At 54.9% G+C, this 15,245-nt stretch overlaps 1 protein-coding gene across 1 annotated transcript; it reads right to left on the reverse strand.

Moving 5' to 3' along the window:
* Positions 1-3,692: 3,692 nt before the first annotated feature.
* NCLIV_059230 (hypothetical protein) lies at positions 3,693-15,168 on the reverse strand (the record flags this gene model as incomplete). Its single annotated transcript, XM_003885477.1, has 17 exons — positions 3,693-4,545; positions 4,947-5,221; positions 5,676-6,023; positions 6,722-6,819; positions 7,091-7,187; positions 7,775-7,828; positions 8,316-8,533; positions 8,900-9,175; positions 9,329-9,467; positions 9,876-10,110; positions 10,514-10,888; positions 11,639-12,055; positions 12,445-12,626; positions 12,895-13,015; positions 13,503-13,693; positions 14,792-14,936; positions 15,089-15,168. The coding sequence occupies 17 exons, from the start codon at positions 15,166-15,168 to the stop codon at positions 3,693-3,695; spliced, it is 4,104 nt and encodes a 1,367-aa protein (XP_003885526.1).
* Between the last annotated feature and the right edge of the window lie 77 nt (positions 15,169-15,245).

Genomic DNA, 15,245 nt, shown 5'->3' on the forward strand with positions numbered 1-15,245 from the left:
GCCGTGCAAGGTTGCGTGCGGAACCGTTTCGCCACGAGGAAGAGAAAGCCACTTGATCAAGTGGGAAGCGATAGGGCGTCGGACGGTCGCAGGCCCAACGAAACCGTTGGTGCGAAGCCCTCGCCCCTCCTCTCGGAAACGCGCGAGAGAGGAACTTTGCTGAGGCGGGAGGCTTCTCCGTTTCGTGTGATGCTGGGACGACTCTCTTCGCGTGTTGGTCTACAACTTCATATAACGTCAATACGCGTCTTTGAACGGGAGGTTCTCACCTTTGAACTGAACTTCAGAGACGTGCGCGTAGGCGTCAGCACGAAGGAGCAGCCAAAGTTTCACTTTCCGCCCACGAGGCCGCGGAAGAGGCGCGCCAAGCACGCCCGGCGAGCAAGTAGGAATGCACTCAGGTCCCGCCGCATTTGCCTGCAAAGAATTCAGAAGGAGAGAGAAAAAAGTAACCCAAAACCGAATGTCCCCCAGGATCTGATGGACAAACAAATGGCTACTTCTCGGTACATGCGCACATGACGTAGCCATATACATCCGTATATATACATATATATATATGTTTATAGGTATATAGATTTATATAGATTTAGATAGATCGCACACGCGCGTGTGTACATGGACGTATCTCTACACATATATACTTCCAGATACCAGCATGTGAAAAACGCATGTGTATAGATCGGCACAGATATATAGATATATCGACGCAGACATGTGCAGTTGCGGACGGTGCGGCTTTCGCCTTGCCTCGTCGACAGGGATAGTCATCAGCGGCTCGAAGGCGGCGACGCATTTGGCGGGTGGGGAGTCCTGTCTGCCGTCCATTCCTGCGTTCTCGTCTAGGAAGACATTGTGGAAGTCGCTCGGAGGTGGGGCGGTCTCCGAGGTCCGACTGCGAGGAAGAGACAGCAGAGAGAGAAGCGGAAACGCTTGCACTCCGTTCCGTAACAAGAGCCGGACACAACTGGCGACGTATCCCATTCATGCTCTTCATGCCTACATACATGTATATATAGACCTGTAGAAACATACATGTATGAATATACAGGTATATTTATGCATGCATGTGGTTGTGCGTATACCGAGGGGCATGTGCGTGTACAGAAGGGCTGTTAGCTGTGTTTGCCACGGCCGCGTTGCACCCTCAAATGTGTGAGTCTGTTGGCGGAAGCCAAGAGAGCTTCCACTGATTGGATTTGTATGAAACGCGATTCGTTCACGAGGCCGACACGATCCGCGGGTGGGATCAACACCGTTCTGTAAGCGTAGTAAGTGCGCCACAACAAAACACTCGTCCCGAAGTCGAAGCGAAGTTGATGGTGATCCTGAGGCTGCACAAACCTTTTTGTTGATGAGGCTGACTTAAGGCCTTTCGTTGTTTCAGCACATCAACGCTCGAATGCATCTCAGACTGCCAGCTGCCTCGCGTTCGAAATAGTTCTACTCTAATCTATACATGTGGATATATGCATGCAGATGCAGCGAGGCATCTCCACGTAGAGACGGATAGGTTTAGCGTTTTTCATCCCGTAGCGTCTCAAGGCGTCTCGCTTTCTCTTGTCTGCGGTTCCGGCGCCTTCCGAAATGGATTTTGAAAAGGTTGAGGTCTCTGTGTGTTTGCACCTTTTCCTTCTCCTTCACAATATTTGAACGGTCTTCGCTCTCTCCTTCTTCCCCTGTCTTGTGTCTCTCACGTCGCCCCTGTTTCGCTCGTCGTCCCTCTTTGCTGCATGTACCGACTCACCTGACGCGCTTCGTCTTGCAGATAAAGAGAATAAATGCTTTCGGCAGGCAGCGCGCCGCATCGATGGCTGACAACATTTCCATTTTCTCTGCTTCCGACCGCCCTGGGCTTTCGGCGTCCTCGGAACCCCTCTCCGACGATTTTCGCCTTCCTCCTCTCGCGGCTGATTGCTCCAGAGGGCGGTATCCAAGTCGCGGCAGGGACGGCGGCGACTGAGGGAAAGACGACTTCGAAGGCGGCAGAAAGTGCTCGCCTACGTCCCAGCTTAACTGGATGTGGTGAACAGGCGACAAGGCAGAAAGGGGAGGAGGCGCGCCAGCAGACAAGGAAGGACGAGAAGAAGGACGAGAAGAAGGAGGAAAAGAAGAAGGAAAAGAAGAAGGAAGAGAAGAAGAACGAGAAGGGGGAGAAGAATGGGGAGACGAATGGGGAGAAGACGGGGGAAGAGGAAAAGAAGGCAGAGGAGAAGGAGACGGAGGAGGTGGACAGGGAGGAAGTCCCCAAGAAGCGAAAAACGAAGAGGGTTGGTCGAGAGGGAGATCCGGAGGCGGAGGAGGGCGTGAAGAGGAACTGGCAGCAGGGGCGGAAGGCGAAGGCGCTGGCGGAGGCGTGAGAAACTCGAGGTAGGTGGCTTCAAGGTTTTCTGGAACGTCGTCTGCACAGAAGCGACACGGGTTCGAAGGCATCGGGGCGAACAAACGAAACGCGCAGTTTCGCGCTGGCCAACGGCAGCGAGAACAGCGTTTTCCTTTCCTCTCCTGGCAAGCAGCGTAGCCCCCTCTCTCCACGAGAGCGCGCACGCCCTCTTACATTGGTACTCTTCCTCGTAGAGGTAAGGATGCATGCGCTCCGTAGAAAGCCGTATCCGGAGATCACTAGAGATGTAGCAAACGCAGAAAAAACGACCACGGAGACAGAAAGAAGGACTAGGCGCGAGCACCGGTGACTATTATCCGTGTGTCCCATCCCCCCGTGAGAATCTCCAGTCTTTCTCCCTCCATGAAAACAGAGAGCCCCACAAAGAAACACCTCGAGTACATACGCGTGGAAACAATCGCTTTCATTCCCTTTCTCTTCATGTCGCAAATGCCTTCCTGAAAGACCCCCGCGCCTTCTCTTGTTTCCTGTCCCATCCTGACAAATGTACATGCATGCAGCGACATCTATGCACCCATGGATAAACCTCCATATCTCCATCAGCATATATATACATATGGGTGGATTTAGATATATATTCAGGATTCATGAAAATCTGCAAAGATGACTCCAGGGGTGTATTTGCACCGCATGGATGGGACTGGACGTGTTGGTGGCTGACGAGGGCTTCGCCTGCGTTCTGTTGTTGGCCTGCATTTCCTCACTGAGAGCGAGTTTCGTCTCTGCCTGGTTGTCGCGTGAGTGGCGAGCGTCGGCGTCCCAGCGACCTGACCACTCTTCAGTGACGGCGTCGTACAGTCGCCCCAAGACGCTATCCGAATGAAACACTTGCTTTTGGATGCGATCCTGGGAGACAGAGTCGAAAAGGAACAAGCAAAAGAGGCAGAAAAACACCCGACGTGGAGGCTGCAGCGGCCTGCGACAGCTCAGACAGAGACACCGAAAGAACGGGGAAGCGCCGCCCAAATCATCCACCGGGAGACGCATCCCAGGTCCGGGACGGGACCCTACGCATGCAGGAGAGACAGGGACAGAGCGGACAAATGCAAAGACTGTGCTCCCCTGCCGACACGACCTCCGTCCCAACGGCACAGGCACCTGCGCAAATCTCCACGACTGCACACAGTCAACCGTCCACAGAAATGCTCTCTGTCTATGCAAAAACACAACACCTCCAACTACTCACGCATATCTAGACAGCCCCATGCCTGTACTTGTATGTATACGTATATGCGTTGGTGCACATAACACCTGCAGGTGCATTCCTGTATGGCGACACAGTATGGGGTTAAGGTTCGTGTGTCCGGAAAAGACTTTCCGTGCGTGGAAGGCTCTTTTTTAGGCTTACTGTCGCTGTGGCCATGAAGTGAGGAATTTGCCTGCATGCGAGTTCCTGCGGCATGACGACCACGGCTCCGGTTTTGGGGGCGTCAACGGCGAGCGTGGCGAGCGCCGCGAGCTTGAGGCACTTTGGATGCATCGCCTTCGCTTGGCGCCAGTTCCGGTTGCCGTAAACGTCAGGCCGGTGCGCCAGGCGCATGTGCGCCTTGGAGACGCGCCCCAGCACACAACTCTTCTGCACACGAATAAAGTGGTCCACCATCGAAGCGAGCGACGGAAGGCTCGAAGAGGAAGAAGAGAGAGAAGACGAAGAGGAGAGAGAAGACGAAGAGGAGAGAGAAGAGGAAGAAGAGAGAGGAGAGGAAGTAGAAGGGGGGGAGAGACACACCGTAGACCGTTTGGAGTCGAACGCAGTGGAAGGAAGACGTTCTGTTGCTGCATCGGATTGCGTCTGTTTTCTCGTCATTTCGACTGTAGGTCGTCGGTTCTGCATCTGGTCTTGAGGCGAGGCAGAGCTGTTCGGTCGCTCGGCGCCTTTGTGCTCGCTGTGGGCTTCGCTCTCTCGTTCCTCCGCGTCAGACGCGTGCGCTGTCTGGGGCGATTCTCCAGGCGCCTTCGCAGACGGATGAGCGGGAAAGTGCAGGGGCGAAGGTTTCGGGAACTCGCCGCGCCGCCACAGGGCGACGAGCGGCTCGACGATGTCTGGGTCCCACGTGACCCAGAATTTGTCTCCGTCCAAGTCGCCTCCAGAGAGCATGTTGGGCACATCGCGATACATGAAACTTCTCGATCCTTTGTCGCTGCAAAAGCGCACCAAAGCCGACGAGCGCGTGAGAGAAAGAGGCAAGGCAGCGAAGAGCAGTCCCCAAAGACAGCACGCAGCTGTGCTCTCCAGCTTCGTCTCGGCGGCAACGGTTCCTCAAAGGAGTCTAAGAAGACGGCTGAGCAACTGCACGCACCCGGACGCTCGTGTCGCGACATCGCGAACGAGGAAAGACGACAAAAACGCGCGCCAAAAAAGAGTCGGCCTTCCACCTCGAAAATCGGGCTTTCCCGTTTTCTTCTGTTTCGGCTTTCCCGTTGTCTCTCCTCTCGCTGCGTGGCCGTTCGCCCCGCCCTTCTGTCCTTCGCTCGCTCTGTGGCAATCGTTCGCTCTTCTAGCAGGGCGGTGGTGTGCCTTCGAGTGCCCGACGAGTCTCACCAGATGACGGCGGGGTGTCTGTCGCTGAGGGGAGGAGGGAAACCTTTCGGCCTTTTTGCGGCTTCGCCCGCGTTTCCAGATTGCTGCGCGCACTCCTGCGTGCATGCACTTCTCGCCGCTGACGGTTGCACCCACGCGCGCGGAGCCGAATCGAGGCAGGGCGGGGAAGGAAACACAATCAAATCTCGGCAGGCGAGAAGGCTGGCGTCGCCGCCGAGGCAGCCGGTCAGGGGTCGGAGGAGCGGCGAGTCGTCTGGGAGGTCTCCGTGCGCAACCTGCACACAAAGGGCCAGGCGCGTCAGGGGAAGGCACGGAGGCGATTCTGGGAGAGACACAGAGACAGAAGGACGCTCGAACCTGGATCTGCATGAGAGAGAATCCCATGCACACAGTTTGCACGTTCCCCCTCCTTCCCTCGCGTTGAGAAACTCAACGCACACACACACACACACGCCCATCGTTCCTTTCGGAAACTGCGATACACCCGCAGAAGATCACACATGCCCATATGCGTGTCTCCCTCCGTGACAAGCTGCAGGTTGTACCTTTCGAGGGAAAGACGAAGGAACAGTTTTCCAGCCACATGCACACATATACATGCATATCCATACATCTCTCTATATCGACACATTTACATAGGCACGTATGTATCATTTACATACACATACAGAAATGCATGCAACTGTGTGTGTATCGCACGGCGTCCGTGTTTCCTCGTCGGTTGCTCACTGCGAAGCAGAGTTGGATGTCTCCAGGGAAGAGACAGGGGTTGCGGCACACCGCGACGACGCCTTGAATTACTTCTGAGCCGAACGCGGCGACAGAGCCGCCCGGGAAGCGACCGAGTCTCCGCCGTGCTCGCTCCGCCTGTGCGTCAGCCTCCGCCGAGAGCCAAGACTTGCCTGTGGCAACCGCGACGTGTCTCGCCATGCCTTCATCGGAAAACGGCGACCGTGTCACATGCACAAAAACCTCGGGAAGACCCGCAAAAACCCGCGCAGACGGCGACGATCTCCAACCGTGGTCGTACGCGAGCGAGTGCGTGAAATCCGGCACCCCAAACAGGTTCGCGCCCCGCTGAAGAAAACCCGGAAGCCAGAAAGAGATAGGCTCAACAGGTGCCTGCATCCTCAAGCTGCCACGACTCATCCACACCCAGCTCTACACTCCAACGCTTCTCTCTATAGGCCATAACCATATGCACGTCCCCCCGTACAGACATACACAGAAAAACGCACGGTTCTATACATATGCAAATATATACATATATATATATATATGCACATATATATATATATATATATATGTACATATGTATATATATATATATATATATATATATATGTACATATGTATATATACACTATGCATGAGCACACATTGCCACCGCATACCGAGACACCACCAAATGCATAAAAGCGTGTATTCGCCTGCAGACACTCGTCTCCTACACATGTATATATATATATATATATGCATATCTTTGTATATATGGACGTGTTGATTGATTTGCATGCACCTGTGTGTGGTTGGTGTGGTCTTGGGTGTTGCATTGAGTTTTGGCGAGAGTTCGTCAGACAGAGTCCAGAGGCACGGGAAGCAGGCGCTGACTGGCCCACGCCCGCGTGCGGCTTGCTGTTAACTTTTTCTTGGGACATTCTTGCTGCGCAGAGTTTTACCTCGACATAGATTCGTGTTTTTTTGCGTAGGTCATTCGCGAGACTGTTTCGCATCGCTTCCAAACAGGAGCGAAGGAAAGGTTCTCGCGGACTGACTCCGCGGAGCGCGATGAAGTCCAGGCAGACTTGCGCAAAGCTGCTCATCCCCAAATTCTGATCGATAGCGAGAGTCGAGAGAAATTTGATTGCGCCGGCTGAAAAGGCAGAGAGGAAAGATCCATTTGCTTCCACGTTTCTTCTCCATCTACTCGCTTTCTCTGAGACATGCGTCGCAAGCAGCGACGGCAGAGAAAGAGATACAGGACTGCCTTCCCGTTGCGGCCTCACAAGGCAGAGACAAAACCGGTCAGCCCTTCAGTTTCGCTTGTCTCTCTTTTCCTTTGTGCTCGCCTCTATCCTTTCTCTCTTTTCCTTCATCCTTCGCTCTAGTCGCCGCCTTCCTTGCTTCTATGTGACGTGTGTTACCTCGAGTGTCGACGTCTCTCAGGAATTGAAGCATGCGTTTCTGCAGGCGCTCGAACACTGGAAACCCGACCCCGAGGGTATCGAGGAGCAAAATGACCTGAAGCGAGGCAGGAGAGAGCAAAAGCACGATGAAGAGGAGAGACCCGAACGGAGCAGGGACGAAGACGATGGCGGGAGAAGAGGAAGCCGAGAATAACGGAACAGAAGGGAAGTGGAAGCAAGGAACGACGCGAGCGCATACTGAGGAAGAAACGGAACTGAAACAAGAAAAACACGTAGTCGCCTCCATACGCGTGCATGTAGTTCTAGACAGACATGCCTTCACACCTCGGATAGAAGTATTTTCGGGGAAACGCTGCAGTACTCACATGACACTACAATGGCCCATCTTCACGTGCTCATAGCTATGTAGATGTAATCAAAGACAGAAATATACATGCAGGTCTGCACATATCTATACGCAGACTTACATATATCTAGGTATATATCTATGGATCGCTATGTATAGACAGAGCGGTGGACAAGCATATTTACCTACATGCAGATAGACAGATAGGAAGATGCATTAATATGTATATATGTGTGCGCATCATGTGAATCGGAGATGTTTGCCCTCGATATCGCAGGCTCCGCCTCCGGCGCCGGAACAACGGGAGGACAAGAAAGGAGAAACCGTTTCTCTACCTGGCGATTGAGGTAGTACGGGAAGCGTCGAGAGAAGTCGTTGACTTCGAGGCACTGCAGAAGGAAATCAAACATTGGCGACAAACACGAAGGAAGCTCGCTCTGCATTGCTGGTCCTTTTGCCGGAGAGAAAAAGTGAAACTCTGGACCTCCAGAACAACGCATACAATCTCTGCTCCCTTCCCTTCTTCCTTTTCTTCTTCTTCCTCCTGTTCTTCTTGCTCTTCCTGTTCTTGTTCTCGCCATTGGTAGTTGGTCGCGACCATAGGAGTTCACAAGCAGCACACGTGGAAGAGCGGCGGAAGGCCCTGTCAGCCTCTTGCCACTGCTTTTGAGATTCGGCATCGCTCTTTGTTCTCACGTCGCTCGCTTTTTCCTGCGAGTGGCGTCTGTCTGTCTTGTATTTTGAACTTGTTCCGACGTCTAGAGGTTACGGCTTCGATCTCGTGAGTGTCTCGTTCTTCCGCTTGTCCGGCCTGCGTGAAACACGGTCGTTGCCCGTGCTTCTCGCGGTTCCCGATCGGCTTCTGCGCGCGCCTACCCGGCTGCTGGAGTGGAATTTTTGCATCGACTGGGAGACGAGGATGTGCTTGAGGCTCTCGGCAGGGTGGTGAGGCACCGGGCGGGGGAACGCAGGGTGGAGCACTAGCATGCCTTTGATTCCTCCGAGGCGAATCTGAAAGGCACTGCTCGTGTGGAGCGCAGGGAGGCGGGCGACGATCCGCCGCCACAGGTCGAGAGAAATAGCCCCCGAGCCGTCTGCAGAGGAGAAAAGGCAAAACCGTGCGGTGCGTCGAACGCGAGAGGCGCGCGAAACACGCGCATGCAGGCGAAACCCCGAGCGGTACACAGCGACGGAAAGAGAAGGCCCGAGTCGGAACCGACGCAAAACACAGAGTGTGTCTCTGGGGGTTGCCGCCACAACGGGCCAGAGAAGCCCAGGAGAAAAAAAGACAAGACACCGCCCTCCACACGCTGCGCTCTATACAGTTTGAGGAGCAAGGAAACGCGGGGGGGGGGGGGTTCGCCTGCATTGTTTGCAAAGACGTCGCTTGTGTCTGTTTACGTTCCAGTTGGAAGCGAGGTCTGTCCTCAAACTTCGCCACTCTGGATTTTTGTCTCGACCTGTGAAGACAAACTCCGGGGAGTCAACGGCAAGGGGTATGGGCCTAGCGCGCGCTTGCCGGCCCTCGTTTTCAGCCGCTTCCTCGCGGGCTGTAGGCGCTGCGGCCGAGCTTGTCACGTCCGGAATCAGGAGCATCTCCTCGTCGCGGATGTCGATCGCTGGCAGTGTCGACGAGAAGCATACTCCGAGGCGTTTCGTCAAGACTCCCGGGGAGATCGAGGAGTCGAAGACACCCAGACGCGAGAGAATCGCTTCTGCGCTCAGGCGCGTGTCGCCTGAGCGCAGGAAGAGGCGAAGCGGCGAGAAAAGAGAGCGAGTTGCCTACAGTCGACGCAAGTGTCGCGACGACACGTGTTTGCTTCCCTGGGGGCATTCGTGCGTCCTGGCGGAAGAGACCGTCTCGTGAGAGAAAAAAACAGGATGCCTACCCGAAACGCGAATCATCCAGCAACAGCCCTCTCGAAGCTGAGACAGAGACGCCGCAAAAAACTTGTAGCGCTCGTGACCGACAGAGAGGCCGCCGACCATCATCAAACGCATGCGCTCCTGCAAACTCTCATCTTGAGCCTAAAAAAGGAGGAACGAGAATGAACCTTCGTGAAGCACTCCATGTCGTGACAAACACACTCTAATGCATATATATATATATATATATATATAGTCTGTGTGTGTGTGCAGGTGTGCATGCGAACATGTAATACAGGGTTCACAGGTGGGTACTCACGCCTACACACATATCCTCTCCACACATATACGTATGAGTAATCAAGCTGTTGTCTTTGCCTCGTCGTCTCGCTTTGATTGACGCGAATACATGCGTATGGATGTGTCGACGGAACGATCTACGCATGCACACACCTGTATATATGTAGACGAATGCTTGTGAGACGCTTGCGGAATACTCGGACGCTTTTCGGCGCGAGTAGTTCCGCCTTTCGCTTCAGCGTTTTTCGCGCCAAATGCGGAGTGGCGTACCCGGTGGAGACTGCTTGACATGGGTCGGCCGTCTTCTTCCACGAAAGCGACTCTGACGAGGAGTCCCGTTGCTACTTCGCGCGCGTACTGGCGAGTCACCCGACTGCCGAGTTCGCAGTAAATCCCCCTGACCAGAACTTTCAGCGGGGTGGCCAAGAGATGGAGAACGGGAATGCCCGCAGCAGCCTGGTTCACGCCGAACGCCAGAGGCGGACCGCGCTCGAGGCGCATCCATCTGCAGCGAGTAGCGGAAAAACAGACACGTGCCCAGATGGCGGAGGGTTCCCGCATGAAGTGCCTGACACGTGTACGGACAGGAGAGGTGTGAGTTCACTTCTCACCACAAACAGCCTCAGGATTTCCGCTATCTCCAGATATCGGCACACGCATCAGATCCCCCAAAGCGACAGAGACATGTGCATCTGCGTTTCGGATTCTCCACATTTCTATACCTCTCTCCGTATATATATATATATATATATATTTATACGTGCAGACTTGGAAACACAGATGAGGAACACACATCCACATTCCGACGCGTGCACGTGCATATCTCCATGGACATCTCTGTCGACTCAGAAACGCTGGCCTCTCTGCCTACATACCTATGCATCTTCATACATGCACGGAGGATCTACCTGGCTGCATGTCGGTAGGTGTTTAGCGCCTGCACTGGATCCCTGATGGGAATTCTTCCCATGCGAGATCCGAGGCCGCAGTTTCGGACTTCGTCGAGGGCCGCGAGCACCGCAGAGTCTTCGGGTCGGGCCTCGAGTAAGGAGTCCAGAAAGCGGCGCTCGACCGCCTGCCGAGAAGGCACAATTCCCCAGGTCAGAAGCTGCTGGCAACGCGCCCAGAGCTGGAAGGCGAATTCGCGGACACGCTGCGAGGCCTCGTCCCGCGCTCTTCGCGAGCGACCGAACAGATCTCCGAGCTCCGAGCGAGGAGGGACCGCTGGAGAGACACCCCGCGCGTCTCCGGCCGCTCGTCCCTCGAGGATGCGCCGCGAGGCCCTGACGGAGACAAATGCAGGTCAAAGGAGAGAAAAGAAGGCACTGCGTAGGTCGACGAAACGCGGGAAGCGAGAGAGGACGCCGGCAAGGAATGCTTTTCGGCTTTCCATGTGTGTCGCTCGAGAACCCCTCGCGTCTCGCTGGACCTGTCGACATGTGGCTGCTCTTCGCGGACTCGCTGCGGCTTCGAACTCTGTCGCGCGCGAGCGAGAAAAAGGGGAAAAGGACAACGCCCACGGTGCCCGTTGCAGAGCTAACGACGCCAACGGAGACTCAGGGATTCTGGCGTCTTCCTCTGTGTGTTGAAACTTCCTCATGCTTCCCAGAGGCTGCCTGATGACGCGAACGAGCGTCTCGCCCTCGCTCCAAACATGCGGCCGTCAGCCGCGAGGGAGCGGCCCCCCACCAGACCCGTGTAACAGTTTGCAGGTTCGTTTTTCCTCAGAGTCTACATCTGCTGTCTTCCCTTCTCCTCGCGTTTCATTCTGTCGTTCTCGCATCTTGCTGCGTCTCCTCACCGTGTTCCGGTCACGGTCTGGAGAAGTCTAGATCGGCTGGTCCCTGTCTTGCCTGGAATCGATGCAAATCGCCTCCTGCCACACTCTCGCGTCTCCCCTCAGTCTCACGGAGAGACGTTCGAGTTCCACTCTCGCTCATTGTTTCGAAACGCCTCCTTTGTTTGCGTTATCTTTGGTTTCGCAGTCTCTTTTCTTTTATTTCTTTTGCTTTCCGGAGTGCAACTCCCCTTACTCTTTGAGCCGCGTCTGGCGATCTGGAGCCTCGGGCCTCAAGAAGATCCAGGGTAGCTCGACGAGAAAGCCTTCCTTCTCCCGCGTTTGTGCCTCGTCTCTTTTTTCTCCCTCCTCTCTTTTTTCTTTCTCTTCTCTCTCGTCTGTTTGGTTTCCGTCTCCTCCACCGGGGTGGCGGCCAGCAGGTGGCCCCGTCTGTGTCGCCTCGTGAATTTCGGGCTGTCTCCGCGCCCCTGAAACGGTCCCCATGCTTGCCGACTGTCTTCCTCTGCCGCCACTGGGTGAAGGAGAGACAAGGGAGGGCAGCGCGGCCGCGAACGTGGCGGCGAGGAGGTGAAGATGTAGGAGTCGCGGCAGGAGACACGTCTCGAAGGGATGCCGTCGCCGGTTGGGACAATTGAAGATCAACGCCCAGCATCTGAAGAGGAAGAGAGCAAAGAGAGCGGCGCACGCGTGGCAGAGAGAGCGAAGAGGCGAAATGCGAATTGAACACTGAGGAAGGGAAAGAAACGGGGAGACTCGGGAGGGAAAAACGGAGAACAGAGAGGCCTAACAATCGATGGGCGTGAGGAGGCGACAGAGAGACGAAGCGTGAGAAAGGAGTTGGGAGCTGAGCGTTGAAACAAAAACACCTAGAGAGAGGAAGAGGACGAAGCGGAAACCAAGAGGAAGTAGACTCGCGCGCAGACGAGAGGGTCATGCAGATGGCTTGCACACACGATCAATTTGCAGCAAACACACAGACACAAACACGGGCGCACGTCTTTCGAGCGCTGTTTTTCCCGAGGGTTCCTTTCAACGACGCACCTGCCTAGCCCCTCCAGTTCGCTCAGGGGGGGAAGTACGGCGAGGGGGGAGTCGCCGTCTTCAAGACGCGCCGCGAGAAGAGGCGCGTGGTGCTTCTGCTTCCGAATCACCCAGCGCAGAAACTGCTGGAAGTGCTGCGTCGTCCGCCGCCGAGCGGGGCGGGGCGAGACTTCCACGTAGACCTGCCAAGACGCATAGGCCAGTCGGGGAGAAGGCCAAGGCCGAAGCAACGGAGGTGATCACGCAGAGAAGCGGAACGCGAGAGGAGGCCAGGAAGGGAACATCCACCGACAGACGAGAAAACGGTGTGAAGAGACTGGAGAGAGGAGGAAGAGAGCAAGGAGAAGGAAGAACTAGGAGACAAGAAGGTCCATGCCCGAGAGGCAACGCAGACGCTAATGCAGGAAGGAACAGGAAAAAGACGGGCACAGTGGAACTGGGGCGACCTACGCGTGGCGCGCTCCGAAAGCGCACAAGCATGAGGACATCTTCCGCATTCGCTCCCCGGAAAAAATACATGCCATTCATGATGTCTTTGAAGGGAAGTTCAATTCGGACGAGGCGGTCCTCTCTGCGACGAGAAACGGAGAGGAGGACCAAACTGAACAAGGCGGTGCAAACACACTGGGCTCTGCACAGCTGCATGCGGTTCGAGGAAAAACCACGGACACGCGATTCACGGCGACTCGTGTCTTCAAGGCGACAGGCGAAAATGCGCCTACACGCGGGCGTACAGGCGCTCACACGACCGCGTAGACCTGCAGCTCAGACGACATGTAGAGATTCTTTTCCTTGTGGAGAGAAGGCCCTGACACCCACACGAAGTCACGTATGTGTTTAAGGATAGCTGCCTAGTTGCACACAAATATATATATATATATATATGTATATATATAAGCATATATATATATATAGGCATATATAACTGGGTCTCCGTACTCGTAGGTGTTTCTTTTGGGGACGATTGCATTTGCAGGCCTCACGTTTCCGTGTACGTTTCCCAGCATTTGTACAGACAACCTGTGCGAGTGCAGAAGAGATGCTTGCGGCGTGCCTACATGGTAAGCTCGACTCTCATGAAATTTAGGGGGGACATGAGGAAGAAAACGCGGATATCGGGTGCTGCGTCTGTAGCTCTGTCTTCGTGGAGAGTCTCAGACGCGCAACTGTCCGCGGTCCCTGGCGAGGTTGCCGTCCGCCGGAGTCGCTGCACGAACTCGGCCTCGACGTTTCCCGTGGCTTCGGCGATCTGAAGACAAAAGCGAATCGAGCACATTGAGACACTTTGTGTCCTGCCTCCTCGGTCCGTCTCTGAAAAAGCTTTTCCCTCAACAGAAAGGAACAGCGCACACCAGGCGTCATCACTGTGCGTGTGCGGCAACCGCCCGTGTGTCTCCTCTTCTCTGCAGATGAGTTCGAGAAGCTTCTGCTCTACTCCCTCTCTGCTTGTGGCTGACGTTGACGATAAAACCTTCGAGACGTCAGCGTCAACCTCGTCTTCGAGTACTCCTCGCCTTCTCTACCTCGAGTTCCCTCTCCCTCCCTGTCACATCCTCGAGTCCCTCTCTGTGAATCCCTCTGTTTCCTTCTTCCTCTCCTCGTTTCGTTCTGCTCGCCTCAGTGGCGGGGCCCAGCTTGATCCCTCCCCCTGGTAGCTGTAGATGAATGCAGAATCTCGAGTTTGTCTCCTACGAGAGAGCAGACAAGCATGATCCTTCTTTCGTGCATAGACTGTATTAACTGCGAGGACGTCGTAGATGAAGTTTGTCCGCTTTAACGACGCGTTGCGTTTTAAGGTAAGAAGCCTGACACCCACGGAAACCTTTTAAGCTTTCGGTGCCTGCTTTGGTCTTCTCTGTTCTTCGAGTTTCTTCCTTTCCCTTTTTTTCCCGCCCCATTGTAAATTTTTCGGTGTCCTTGGCCTTCTCTGCCTTCTTTCTGGCAAGGTTTCGGCCTTGGTTCTCCTTTGCTGCTTTCCTCTCAGCAACAAAAACTTCGTTTCGTTTTCATCTCCATTTGCTTCTTCGTCTTTCCCTCTTCGTCTTCCTCTCCTCCTCCTCTGTGTTTTTCTTCTTCTTGGCGTTCATGTTCCCTCACCCCCTCCATCCACGAATGTGTATAGAGGTTATTCTCTCCCTCGCAGCTGTATAACGGTCGCACGGTACGGTGCGATGACGAGGCCAGATCCTGTGAGCAGTTGTCGAAATCGCGGAGTGTATCCGCTCATCCCCTGCCTTTTCATGACTCCCTCGTTGCACACGATTCAGATCGGAATAGGATTTTCTGAAACTCTTTGAACCCGGATCCCTCTCGCGACTTCTCGCCTATCTGGCGCAGGTTTGCTCACCTGAACGGCGTCTCCAATGTACATTTCATCAGCCAAGATACAGCACACCTCGGCGCCGTCGTGGGACGCGTCAACTTCCCAGTGTACCGTCGTCTCTGCGACTTTAACTTCCCGCCGGGGGTGAAAGAAGGCGAGGCTGTCGGCGCTAGAAGGGGAGAAGAAGCGACACAAAACTGCAACAGCACATGCCGGCGGGGGTCGCAAGGCTGAGGGCGAGGAGACAGAGGGGGACGACCGAGAAGGAAACGCAGGCGGAGAAGAGAGAGGAGTGATCCACAAAGCGATGCGAGGACTCACGAGTAGAAAGTGACGCTGGCGGTGCCGCGTGGAACTGCGGCTTGGTCCGACAAGCGATGGCACCCGACAGTCACGTCCATGACGCGCCCGAACCTACGAACGGAAGCCCACACACAGGTGAGAGAACATCAAAACCCGCGACGCTGGTGTCGGAAGC

Source organism: Neospora caninum, chromosome XI (assembly GCF_000208865.1).
Source record: "Neospora caninum Liverpool complete genome, chromosome XI".
Taxonomy (NCBI): domain Eukaryota; phylum Apicomplexa; class Conoidasida; order Eucoccidiorida; family Sarcocystidae; genus Neospora; species Neospora caninum.